The 12,132-nt window shown below is 43.6% G+C and overlaps 1 protein-coding gene and 1 long non-coding RNA gene across 2 annotated transcripts; one reads left to right on the top strand and one right to left on the bottom strand.

The window, feature by feature from the left end:
- Nucleotides 1-2,352: 2,352 nt before the first annotated feature.
- On the bottom strand, nucleotides 2,353-7,334 carry LOC124109132 (uncharacterized). The gene is made up of 3 exons (XR_009228908.1): nucleotides 6,972-7,334; nucleotides 4,492-4,568; nucleotides 2,353-4,325 (listed from the first exon to the last, which is right to left on the bottom strand). It is a non-coding gene; the product is annotated as an uncharacterized LOC124109132 (long non-coding RNA).
- On the top strand, nucleotides 7,306-12,000 carry Nhp2 (NHP2 ribonucleoprotein). Its single transcript, XM_046467682.2, has 4 exons — nucleotides 7,306-7,535; nucleotides 7,618-7,687; nucleotides 10,665-10,770; nucleotides 11,638-12,000. The coding sequence occupies exons 1-4, from the start codon at nucleotides 7,376-7,378 to the stop codon at nucleotides 11,761-11,763; spliced, it is 462 nt and encodes a 153-aa protein (XP_046323638.1). The 5' UTR covers nucleotides 7,306-7,375; the 3' UTR covers nucleotides 11,764-12,000.
- Nucleotides 12,001-12,132: the final 132 nt, after the last annotated feature.

Genomic DNA, 12,132 nt, shown 5'->3' with positions numbered 1-12,132 from the left:
TAATCCCCAGCACTATAAGAATAAAAATTTAAAAAATTTTAAAAAAGGATTTTAAAAATATAATTTTTTAAAATGTAAAAAAAAAAAAAAAAAAAGGCTGAAGATGTAACAGTACATCTGTTACATCTGTTAGTGGTACAGCACTTCCCTAGCATGCTTGAGGTCCTGGGTTTAATTTCTAGCACAGTTTTTAAAAAATGCACAATTTTTATTGCACCATTATTAAAATAGTGAAAACACTAAAAGAAAACAAGGGTCTATCAGCAGGAGTGGTTAAATGTCCTAAGATACATTGATGAGTAGAAATAAATTTTCAAAGTAGTTTTTTAAAAAAAATTTTTTAGATATACATGACAGTATAGTGTATTTTGACATCTCATAAATATATGGAGTACAACTTCCCATTCTTGTGGTTATACATCATGTGGAGTTACACTGGTATATTCATACATGAACCTAGGAAAGTTATGATTCATTCTACTGTCTTTCCTATTCCCATTCCCACTCCCTTCCTTTCATTCTCATTTGTCTAATCCAATGAACTTCTATTCTTCCCTCCTTCCACTCCCCCCCTCACTTATTGTGTGTTAGCATCCACATATCAGAGAGAACATTTACCTTTGGCTTTTTAGGACTGGCTTATTTCACTTGGCATGATAGTTTCCAGTTCCATCCACTTACCAGCAAATGCCATAATTTCATTCTTTATGGCTGAGTAATATTCTATCGTATATATGTACCACATTTTCTTTATCCATTCATCTGTTGAAGGGTACCTAGTTTGGTTCCATAGCTTAGCTATTGTGAATTGAGCTGCTATAAACATTGATGTGGCGGGGCTGGGGTTGGGGCTCAGCGGTAGAGCAGTCTCCTCGCACGTGTGAGACTCTGGGTTCGATCCTCAGCACCACATAAAAATAAATAAGTGAAATAAAGGTAATTGTGTCCAACTAAAAAACTAAATATTAAAAAAAAATACATTGATGTGGCTACATCGCTGTAGTATGGCCAAAGCAGTTTGCATTTAATGCATATTTAAATATACAAACACAGTATGTTTGTATATTACATAAATAAATTCCAAAAAACTTAATATTTATTTTGAGACAGTCTCACTAAATTGCTGAGGCTGGCCTTGAATTCATAATCTTCTTGTCTCAGCATCCCAAGTCGCTGGGATTACAGATGTGTGATACTGCCCCCAGCTGCTTTATACATTTTTTGCGGGGCGGGGGGGGGGGGAACCCAGGGACTCATGTTTGCTGGGCAAGTACTCTACCCACATCCCCAGCCTATGCTTTTATATCCATATGTTCTATCTGAACATCTTTTTAAATATTATCATGTTATGCTAATAAGTTTTAAATTCTAAAGCCAGAATTTGTAGCTTAAAGAGGTACTTTCTGAAGTACCAAGCTGAGAGGTTCTAGCTAAATTGCCCAGGCTGACCTCAAGCTCTTGATTCTCAGGCCTCAGCCTCCTGAGTGGCTAGGATGATAGGCATGCACCATCATGCCTGGCCCAAGGCCTTTGACAGAGCTATTGGGGAATGGCCAAGTGGGATCCTGGAGAATGGAATCTTCCTCAGATTCAACTGCTGGGGACACACCTTACTGCAGGAAGTTGAGAGCTTAAAAAGATAATTTGTAGTCTGGGTGTTTTAGTGAGACCCTATCTCAAAAATTTTAAAAAGGAGCTGGGCACAGTGGTACACACCTGTAATCCCAGCAGCTTGGGAGGCTGAGACAGGAGGATCGCAAGTTCAAAGCTAGCCTCAGCCTCAGCGAGGCACTAAGAAACTCAGTGAGACCCTGTATTTAAATAAAATACAAAATAGGGCTGGGATGGGGCTCAGTGCCCGAGTGCCCCTGAGTTCAATTCTCAGTACCCCCCCAAAAAAAATTTTTTTAAAGGGCTAGGGGTGTAGCTCAGTGGTGTACCCTGGGTTAAATCTACAGTATCACATACACATAGAAAATGCCTCAGACTTGACTTCTGAGAAGCCTCTACCTACTAAGGAAGCCAGACTGGGATGCAGGTTACCATCAATCATTGTGACTAATACCTGTCATGAGTAGTCTACAAAAGAATTATAACAAATTTCCAATAAATTGCAAAAATTAAACAGTTTCTTTTCTATTTGACTTCAGTTCCTAGAGTTGCATCTACTGTGATTTGAAAATAAATTCAATTGGGCTAGGGTTGTGGCTTAGTGGCAGAGAGCTTGCCTGGCATGTGTGAAGCACTGGGTTCAATCCTCAGCATCACATAGAAAAATAAATAAAATAAAGTTATCTACAACTAAAAATATTTTTTTAAAAAAGCCAATTAATCCTAATATACTCACTAGATTAGCCAAAATGACCACTGACAATACAAAATGCTGCAGAGAACACAGAGCAACAGGAACTGTCATTCGTTGGTGGGAATTTTTTTTTTTTGTACCAAGGATTGAACCCAGGTGTGCTTAACCATTAAAACCATATCCCAATTCTTTTAAATATTTTATTTAGAGACAGGGCCTTGCTAAGTTGCTGAGGCTGGCTTTGAACTAGGACTACAGGTGAGCACTACCGTGCCTGACACAATTGGTGATTTCTCTTTTGGAGGGGTTCCAGGGATTGAACTAAGGGACACTCAACCACTAAGCCACATCCCCAACTCTATTTTGTATTTTATTAGAGACAGGGTCTCACTGATTACTTATTGCCTTGCTTTTTGCAGAGGATGGTTTTGAAACTGTGATCCTCCTGCCTCAGCCTCCCAAATTGCTGGGATTAGAGATGTGCACCACCAATACCGGCAATTGGCAATTTCTTAACCAAACATACTCTGACCATAAATCTATCAACTGTATTCCTTTTTACTCAAAGGAGTTAAAAACGTATAGTAACACAAAACTCTACACATATTTATAGTAGCTTTACTTTTGAAGGGGAGGGGCAGAAACATAAGGATTAAACCCAGGGGTGATCTATCATTAAGTCACATTCACTACCATTTTTAGGTTTTATTTTGAGACAGGGTCTTACTAAGTTGCTTAGAGTCTCGCTAAATTGCTGAGGCTGGCTTCAAATCTATGAACCTCCTATCTCAGTCTCCCAAATCACTGGGATTACAGGCATGGGTCATTGTGCCTTGCCCTTTTTAAAATTTTATTTTGAGACAGGGTTTCACCAAATTCCCTAGGTTGGTCTTGAACTGGTGCTCTTCCTGTCACAGCTTCTACAGTTGCTGGGATTATAGGTGTGTGCCACCATACCTGGATCCTCCCTACTTCTTTTATTTCACTCTTTGGTGTGTAAGTACGGTGATGGGGATTGAACCCAGAGCCTTGTGCATATTAAGCAAGTGCTCCACCACTGAGCCACATCCCCAGCCCAATCCCTCATTCTTTTAAACAGAAGACCTTAGTCCTTCTAGGCTTACCTTACTTTGAACACTGAAGCCCAGAAGGGTTAAATGATTTGCTCAAAGTCACTGGTCATTTAGCATTCAGGAGTAGGATCCTTCAGGCACTGTGTTCTCACGCACTCTACACTGCTTCAAGTAAGCTCTAGTGGCCATTCTCTTAACATCAATATAATCACATAAACCTCCTTGGATCTGATACAGATCTCTTGAGTTCAGCTTCGGAAATAAAGAGTTTGGGTTTTGGATGATGTATTTGTTCTTGGTACTTCATTGTCTTGTGGCTCAAAAAGCTGATACTTGTGACCTGGTCCAGGCTGAGTTTCCTAAACTTTCCCCATCAAGATTTCATGTCTTTTGAGCCAAATGCCAAATCACAAGATATGAGCAAAGTTGAAGGGGCTTGAAGGCAAGCAGACCTGGGATCAAATCCAGCTTTATATAGATGAAAACACATTTCCCACTCATCTTTTTTTTAAAATATTTTTTAGTTGTACATGAACACAATATCTTTATTTATTTATTTTTATGTGGTATTGAGGATCGAACCCAGTGCCTCACATGTGTGAGGCAAGTGCTCTACCACTGAGCTACAGACCCAGCCCTCCCACTCATCTTGAGGAGCCTCAAGAGGATGGCATTTTAATTATGAGCACTGAATCAGATATTACACATAATGTGCTGGTACACAAATGTTAAATTCTCTTCTTCCTTCCATATAGGATCTGAGGGACCTTCACAACTGAGGTCCTTGGTGAGGTCAGTCAAACACATTTGCTTGAATTAGGTTTCTGGGGATGAACTTCTCCATCATTCTGCTAAACAGAGTTCACCATGCTTCATGCACACATGTGGCAGCTCTTCTCTCTGTGACCCTGGCACATTACCATCCCTCCTGTACAGCTGGAACACCACTGAGAGATAAAAACAGAAAACTACTCTGCAGAATCCTGTCAGCTGAACACTCAGAAGCCACAGGGCTGCCTTCACAGGACTCACAGGCTACATGGGGGAGGCTTCCCAGTGGCACCAGAACTGTAATTACAACATGGAGGAAGAGCCAGTTGTGGTGGTACTCACCTATAATCCCAGCCACTCTGGAGGCTGAGGCAGGAAGGTCCCAAGTTCAAGGCTAGCCTGGATAACTTAGCAAGACCCTGTCTCAAAATAAAAATATAAAAAGGGTGGGGATGTGACTTGGTGCTAGAGCACCCCTGGGTTCAATCTCCAGTATGGGGAAGGAAGAAGAAGAAAAGGATAGAAGAGGAGGAATAAGAAGGATGAGAAAAATTTGGGGTGGGAAATGGTACTACAACAAGGTTTTCCACAGTAAAGCAAAAGCTGACAGTAACCACGGGTTACCAAACATATGAAGGGGTCATCTTTCCTCAAGAAATTCCAAAAGGCAAACATTCAAAAGATTTATTTTGTTGTTACATTGTGAATACAAACTTTATTTCCAAATTGTCTTTTACTACTTAAATATGTTCGTTGATGTCATATTTTTTTATCTGTAAAAATTATTTGGGGATCTAAAATTGTATGGATTGCATAAGTTTTCTTATTAAAATAACAAAAATTTTGAACCCAGAGGTGCTTAACCACTGAGCCAAATCCCCCAGTCCTTTTTATTTTTTATTTTGAGACAGGGTCTTGCTAAATTGCTTAGGGCCTAAGTTGCTGAGGCAGGCTTTGAATTAGTGATCCTCTGCCTCATCCACCCAAGATGCTGGGATTACAGGCATGCACCACGGCACCCAGCAAGACAACAAATTTTTTTTTTAATTCCTTTTTTTTCCTTCTTTCTTTCCTATTTTTTTGGAGGGGTGTGCATTTGGTGAACAGAGGGATTTGTTGTTATATATTCATACATGCACACAATATAACAACATAAAAATAGCACTTAAAAAAAAAAAAAAACAACCTTTCTAGGAGTGACAGGAATTGAACCCAGGGCTTCACTACATGTGCTCTACCACTGAGCTATCTCCCAGCCTTTTTTTCCACAGCAGTAATGGGGGTTGAACCCAGGGGTGCACTGAGCTACATCCCCAACACTTTTTATTTTTCTATTTTGAGACAGGGTCTTACCTTAGTTGCCAGGCTGGAATTTCATCTCCTGACTCAGCCTCCTGAGTAGCTGGTTATAGGCATGTGCCATCATGCCTGGCTGCCAACTTTCTTTTTTTTTGGTATCAGGGATTGAACCCAGAGGTCCATAACCACTGAGCAACATCCCTAGCCCTCTCATTTTTTATTTTCAGACAGGGTCTTGCTAAATTGCTTAGACCCTCACTAAATTGCTGAGGTAACTTGAAACAGGGTTTCAAGAAGTAGGGAGGATCCAGGTATTGTGGCACACACCTATAATCCCAGCAACTGTAGAGGCTGTGGCAGGAAGAGCACCAGTTCAAGACCAGCCTGGGGAATTTGGTGAAACCCTGTCTCAAAACAGGCCTCGAACTTGAAACCCTTCTGCCTCAGCTTCCCAAGCCACTGGGATTACAAGAATTACCATGCCTAGCTTCTGCCAATTTGTTTTTGATTTAATAACTTTGAACTTGGTTCCAGGGTTAAAAGGTCAATATAGCAGGCTTGAAACCACACAATCAAAGGCACTTAATTTGTATCAGTTATCAGACTAACATTCCTCCCACTATTTATGGAGGAGCACACCGGTTAATCCCTGCAACTCCGGTGACTTGAAGCAGGAGGATGGCAAGTTGGAGGCCAGAGTGGCCTACTCTGTCTCAAAATAAAAAATATAAAGGGCTGGTTTAATGGTAGAGTACCTCAGGGTTCAATACCCAGTACCATATTGGAAAGGACAAATAAGAATACCAAGGTCAACGGAAATCTAGGCCTGTTCATAACTCTATCTGTGTCAACTGTACACTAATCTACAGAACTTCCAACTGACCAATTACTCAGAGCTCTTCCTTACCCTCACCCCAAATCTCTTTCCCCTGAAGGGTTCACGGCAACACTCAGCTGTGTTCACATGCCCTAAGAAATAGGGGGTAAGAATTACGGGAGGGCTGGGTATGCGGCTCAGTGGTAGAGCGCTCGCCTCGCACGTCTGAGGCCCTGGGTTAGATCCTCAGCTCCACATAAAAATAAATAAAATAAAGGTACTGAGTCCAACTAAACTAAAAAATAAAATAATAATAATAAAAAAGAATTAGGGGAAATATAAAAGGTTAGGGAAAGCTTGTGGGCGGCGAGAAGGGACTGAAATTGCTGATAAAGTGGTCAGGGGAACCTCCTCCATGGGTAACATTTGGGCAGATTTCCCAGGAAGCGGTCCACCGGCAATTTGGGGAGAAGCGGTCCAGATGAAGGCGTTCAGTTAATGGGGTTGTCCCTAGCTCTGTATGCTTGTTTCATAGCTGCACAACGGCGTCCAGGAAAAAGAAAACAAAGGATGAGGAAATTATGCAAGAACAGAATAAAGCTTTAGCAGTATCCGGCTTTACCTTAACTTGTGGACACACCCCCCAGGGCCAGCTCGGGAACCGCATTGCCCATCTGAGGAAAGACGTTCTAGGTATTGGACTCACATCGAGTACAGACTTCCCCGTCGCAGACTCCGCTCTTTAGGCAAGGTTCCTGCCCGCAACACGTGCTCACGCCCTCACCAAGCGCAGGTGCCTCCACTGACAGTTCCCAAAGCCTGTGACGCCCATCCGTTAAACAAACACAAGTGGGCGTCCTACGCTCTCTTCTTTCCTCTGGGCCCCGCCCTAGATAGAGGTTCTCTTGGCCCTGCCCCTAATCTGATCAGTCAAGAGTGGTCCCGCCCCTAGACCCAAGACTCCGCCCCCTATTTTATGATTGGCCTGAATCGGAGACCTCATTTTCTAATCGGTGATAGTGTGCGCATGGCTAGATGACCCGGAAGTAATTCCCGAGACGGCGGGCCGCGTGGATTCATCTTTGGGTCTGGGTTGCTGCGGCTGCCGGGATGACCAAAATAAAGGCAGACCCCGACGGACCCGAGACTCCGGCGGAGGCGTGCTGCGGAGAGCGCACTTACCATGAGCTGCTGGTCAATCTGAACCCTATCGCGCAGCCTCTGGCTTCTCGCAGACTCACGCGGAAGCTCTATAAATGCATCAAGAAAGGTATAGTCGGCGCCGGCGTAACCCGGGTAGCGGGCGCGGGCGGCTGGATGCGGCATTCGACTGATTTCTTCTGTCGTTGCAGCGGTGAAGCAGAAGCAAATTCGGCGCGGGGTTAAGGAGGTTCAGAAGTTTGTCAACAAAGGCGAGAAAGGGTAAGAACCCTCCTTCCGCCCAATTTTGCATATCTAATTGAATGCCTGCTACTACTGATAGCAGGTATTCGGTATAGGTAGGGTTAACTCTGACCCAGCCACATAAACAGTCAAGCAGTAGATGAACTCCCTTCGACACGGATACCGAGCCATCACTTGAAAGGTCATAGTGAATTCCAGAGGGAAGTCAGAGCTCTTAGGACCCCTGGCTTCATTCATTAATTAGACTGAGTCTACTGGTTTTCAAGTACTGTGTTGTGGAAAGACAATGACATGGGTCATAAAATCACACACAAAAATAATTACAAGTTAGGATAATACTCATTGAGGAAAATTGCAAGCTGAAATTAGAATGACTTCATTATCCTACTTATTTCTTTTCTGGCGTTTATCAGAATCTGAAGCACACTTATATTTTTATTCCCTGTATTTCCCACTCAGGCCAGGCAGTACCTTGAGAACAGGGCCTTTTACTGGTTTATGTAAAGAAGTCTCTGGTTCACTGTAGGTGCTCAAAAGATAATGTTGGTTTCCATGGTAGAGCACTTGCCTTAGCATTTGTGAGACCCTGGATTTGATCCCCAGCACTGCAAAGAGAATGTGTGTGATGGGATTTGATGCTCACTGGAGAATCTGACCTAGTTGTTCATGTGGGGATGCATGAGGGAAAGCTTCCCTGAGCAGGCCCATTTGTGCTGAGATCTGACAACACAGGATTGATTTGGGGAAGCAGGGTCCTGACAGCTGAAAGTGTGGATCCCAGGGCAAGAGTGTAGTGCTGAACCTCCTCATGGTGCCCTGTGAGTTATGTAAGTTTACTTTTTTTTCTTAGAACTTTGGGTGGCCATTTAACGTTAAAGGCAGGAAGGGAAAAAACTATGTTTACACCTTAAGGTTTTTCTAGCAATTGAAGAAGGGAATAAGAGGCAAGATATGGGAAAATCCAGTAGGCAACAACTGTTGTCCAGGAGAAGTGATGGGGGAAGATAGGTTTGAGAGCACATTCAGATAGGGAGACTAAAGAGGTATGGATGGTTTCATTCCCAGCCAAATGGATAGAGGGCTTATTTTCTGAGGTTGTAAACAGTGGAGAACCAGGTTTGTGTGAAAAGATCATAAGTTTGGTTTTAGGCAACTTTTTGAGATGCCTCGGAGACACACTGCCCTCCATCCCCAGCTTAACTGCCCAACAGGGATGTGGCTATATTTGTTTGGAGCATGGAAAAGAGAAGGCCAAGCTGGAGGGAATAGATATGGGAGGAGTAGTGCACTTGACACAAGGGCAGTGGATTGAGTCATCCAGGGAGAAGATACTGAGAGAAGGCACCCACAGACCAGGCTATGAGGAACACCAACAGTTAAAGGCTGCTTAAAGAAGAGCCTGGAACTAGTGCAGTAATTCATGCCTATAATCCCAGCAGCTCATGAGGCTGAGGCAGGAGGATTGCAAGTTCAAAGCAAACCTCAGCAACTTAGCAAGACCTTGTCTCTTAAAAAAATATATTAAAATGGCTGGGGATGTGGCTCTGTGGTTACACAACCATGGGTTCAATCCCTGGTACTAAAAGAAAGCCAAGCCTGCAGCTGGGCAGCTAGGCAGCTGGGCAGGGTGGGGCTGAGGCAAGAAGATTCCAAGTTTGAGGCCAGCTTCAGCAACTTAGCAAAACGCCATTCCAAAAATAAAATTAAAAAGGCTAGAGATATATCTCAGAAGTAAAGTGCCCCTGGGTTTGATACCCAGAACCAATAATAATAAGAAAGAGGAGACTGCAGAACATATAATGCAGGAGGCAAAAAGGAAACTAGAGGTGTGGAAGCAGAACTTTTTTTTTTTTGGTGGTGGTGCTAGGGATTAAACCCAGGGCCTTATGCATGTGAGGCAAGCACTTGACCAACTGAGCTATATCCCCAGCCCTGGAAGCAGGATTTTGTTTTTTGTTGTTGTTTTTTAATATTTATTTAGTTGTAGATGAACACACAGTATCTTTATTCATTTTTATGTGGTGCTGAGGATTGAACCCAGTGCCTCACACATGTCAGGCAAGCGCTTTACCACTGAGCTATATCCCCAGCCCTGGAAGCAGGACTTTGAATTCAGGGTTCCTACATCTGCTTTTGTCATTCACCCTTGAGAGAATACTCTTCCTTCTGTGTCTTCAGGCTTTCTCAGGCCCTTGCCCCAAGCCCTAATACCTTGGTAGCTAGAACCATAGTAGAGCATTCTCTGGCAAACTTTTCCCTTTTGGGACAGAGCTCATGCTTCTTAGCCTGTCTTTAAAGGACCATAAGTGGGACCCCTGCCGATCTCTTCAGCTTTGTTTTCTACTGTCTTCCCTATCCTAAGATTACAAAGACATCTCAGGCTCCCCACAACCAGCCTCTATATATCTGGTATTGGTCTGATTCCCTCAGTCTTACACTTTCCACACCTCCTACCCCTCCACTGGCTACCTGACATTATTCAGCTGTCCATTCAAGTGTCTCTTGCTAGCCTCAGAGTTGAATTCTTATTCTTTGACATTTCTGCAGTACTTCATCTATCCCAGCACTGTACTATTTATCATACTTGGTGGCATTTACATGCTTTCAAGAAGTAGAGTTCACTTCCCCATATGAATGCCTCTGTCCAACAACTTTGCACTCCCTTCAGAATTTAGCAGGCCCTCATCAATAACTGTAGATTCCTTGGGGGTGGCACATCTTATTCATCTCTCTATTCCCAAGGCCCACCCAGATGTGGAACTTAGGACTGAAAGAAAGAAGGGAGCAAATTAGAAACGATGCTTCTCTCGGGGGTGGGGATGTGGCTCAAGTGGTAGTGCGCTCGCCTGGCGTGCGTGCGGCCCAGGTTCGATCCTCAGCACCACATACAAACAAAGATGTTGTGTCCGCTGAAAACTAAAAAATATTAAAAATTCTCTCTCCTTAAAAAAAAAAAAAAAAAAGGAAGAAAGAAATGATGGTTCTCTCATTTCAGGATCATGGTTTTGGCAGGAGATACGTTACCAATTGAGGTGTACTGCCATCTCCCAGTTATGTGTGAAGACCGGAATCTGCCCTATGTTTATATCCCCTCTAAGACGGTAAGGAGCATTGCCACACACACACACCTTGGTCAGCCCTGAGGAGGGGTTCCAGAATGCAGTCTGCAGCAGCAGGCTGAATGGGAAAGAACTCATATCCTTAAGCATTACGACAGGTTTTGGTGGCTTCTTGGTCCGTTGCTTCTTAGTTGTGGGACAGATAAGTTACATTTCTACACTTGTTTTTTTTGAGACAGGACCACCTTACATTATATAGGCTGACCCAGAATTCCTGGGCTCAAGCAATCCTTCTGCTTCAGCCTCCCATGTAGCTGAGACTATAGGTGTGTGCCACCATGCCTGGAGGGTTTCCTCTGGACCATGAGAATGAAAACAGATGTACATGAAAGTGCTCATAAACTTTTAAGATGCTGCATCCATGTTAGTTATGTTAGGTGGATTCATGCTCAGAGTAGGTGTTTTTGGAACCTGTATCTATCCTTGTCCTTCCATAGCAGGAATGAGGTATAGGGCATAGGATGTGGGAGATGGCAGAGACTTAGCACAGGCCCCACCCTGCCTATGAGGACAGCACCTGCAAGGCTGGAGCCCTTTTACAGTAGCCATGTGGGAATGTAGGCCCGGTGTTGCTGGACCAGGGCTTGAAAGTTTGCTTGGGATTAAATGATGGCAGCCAGTAAGTCACCCAGGCTGACCTCGATCTTGCAATCCTCCTGCCTCAGGAGTAGCTGGATTACAGGTGTGCACCACCACTGCACCTGGCTGGAAATGTTTTTAAAAACAATGTGTACTCAGTAGAACACAGCTGTGGGCCAAATTACGCTAGTTGGTTATATAGTTGTGACTCTGGCATAGGGGCTATATAGGCTTTTTTCCAAACCACCTCACTTTTCCTCTTCTTTAAAGGACCTGGGTGCAGCTGCTGGCTCCAAGCGCCCCACCTGTGTGATAATGGTCAAGCCCCACGAGGAATACCAAGAAGCCTACGATGAATGCTTGGAGGAAGTGCAGGCCCTGCCACCTCCCTTGTGAAGGACTTGGACAGCAGCCTAGGCACCTGTTCCAGAAGCTGTTGAGCTGGTACCAGGATGATTGCCCATCCTCATAGCATCTTCCAATTCCATGAGGATTCTTCCCAGCTAGCTCCAACAGCTGTTTGTTGAAGGTAGAGCCAGCATCTTTCCATCAGTTCCACTTCCTGTTGAGCTTCAATGAAGAGAGTTCCAAGAATATGGAATGGGAGAAGTAAATTCTAAGACTAAAATGTGATGAGTCTGTGGGTATTTTTTTTTTTTTTTTAAAGCATCAGCAGCTGGTGTAGCCAAGGAGTTGGCAGGCAGGAAAGAGTGGAAGCATCCCTTCTCACCAGAGAACCCAAAGAATGTTCAGTGCTAATGCTTG

The sequence above is a fragment of the Marmota monax genome, unplaced genomic scaffold (assembly GCF_021218885.2).
Source record: "Marmota monax isolate L192 unplaced genomic scaffold, Marmota_monax_Labrador192_F-V1.1 WCK01_AAM20220418_F8-fsc00199, whole genome shotgun sequence".
NCBI classification, from domain to species: domain Eukaryota; kingdom Metazoa; phylum Chordata; class Mammalia; order Rodentia; family Sciuridae; genus Marmota; species Marmota monax.
The sequence above is the reverse complement of the archived record's forward strand: the minus strand, read 5'-3'. Positions and strand labels throughout refer to the sequence as shown.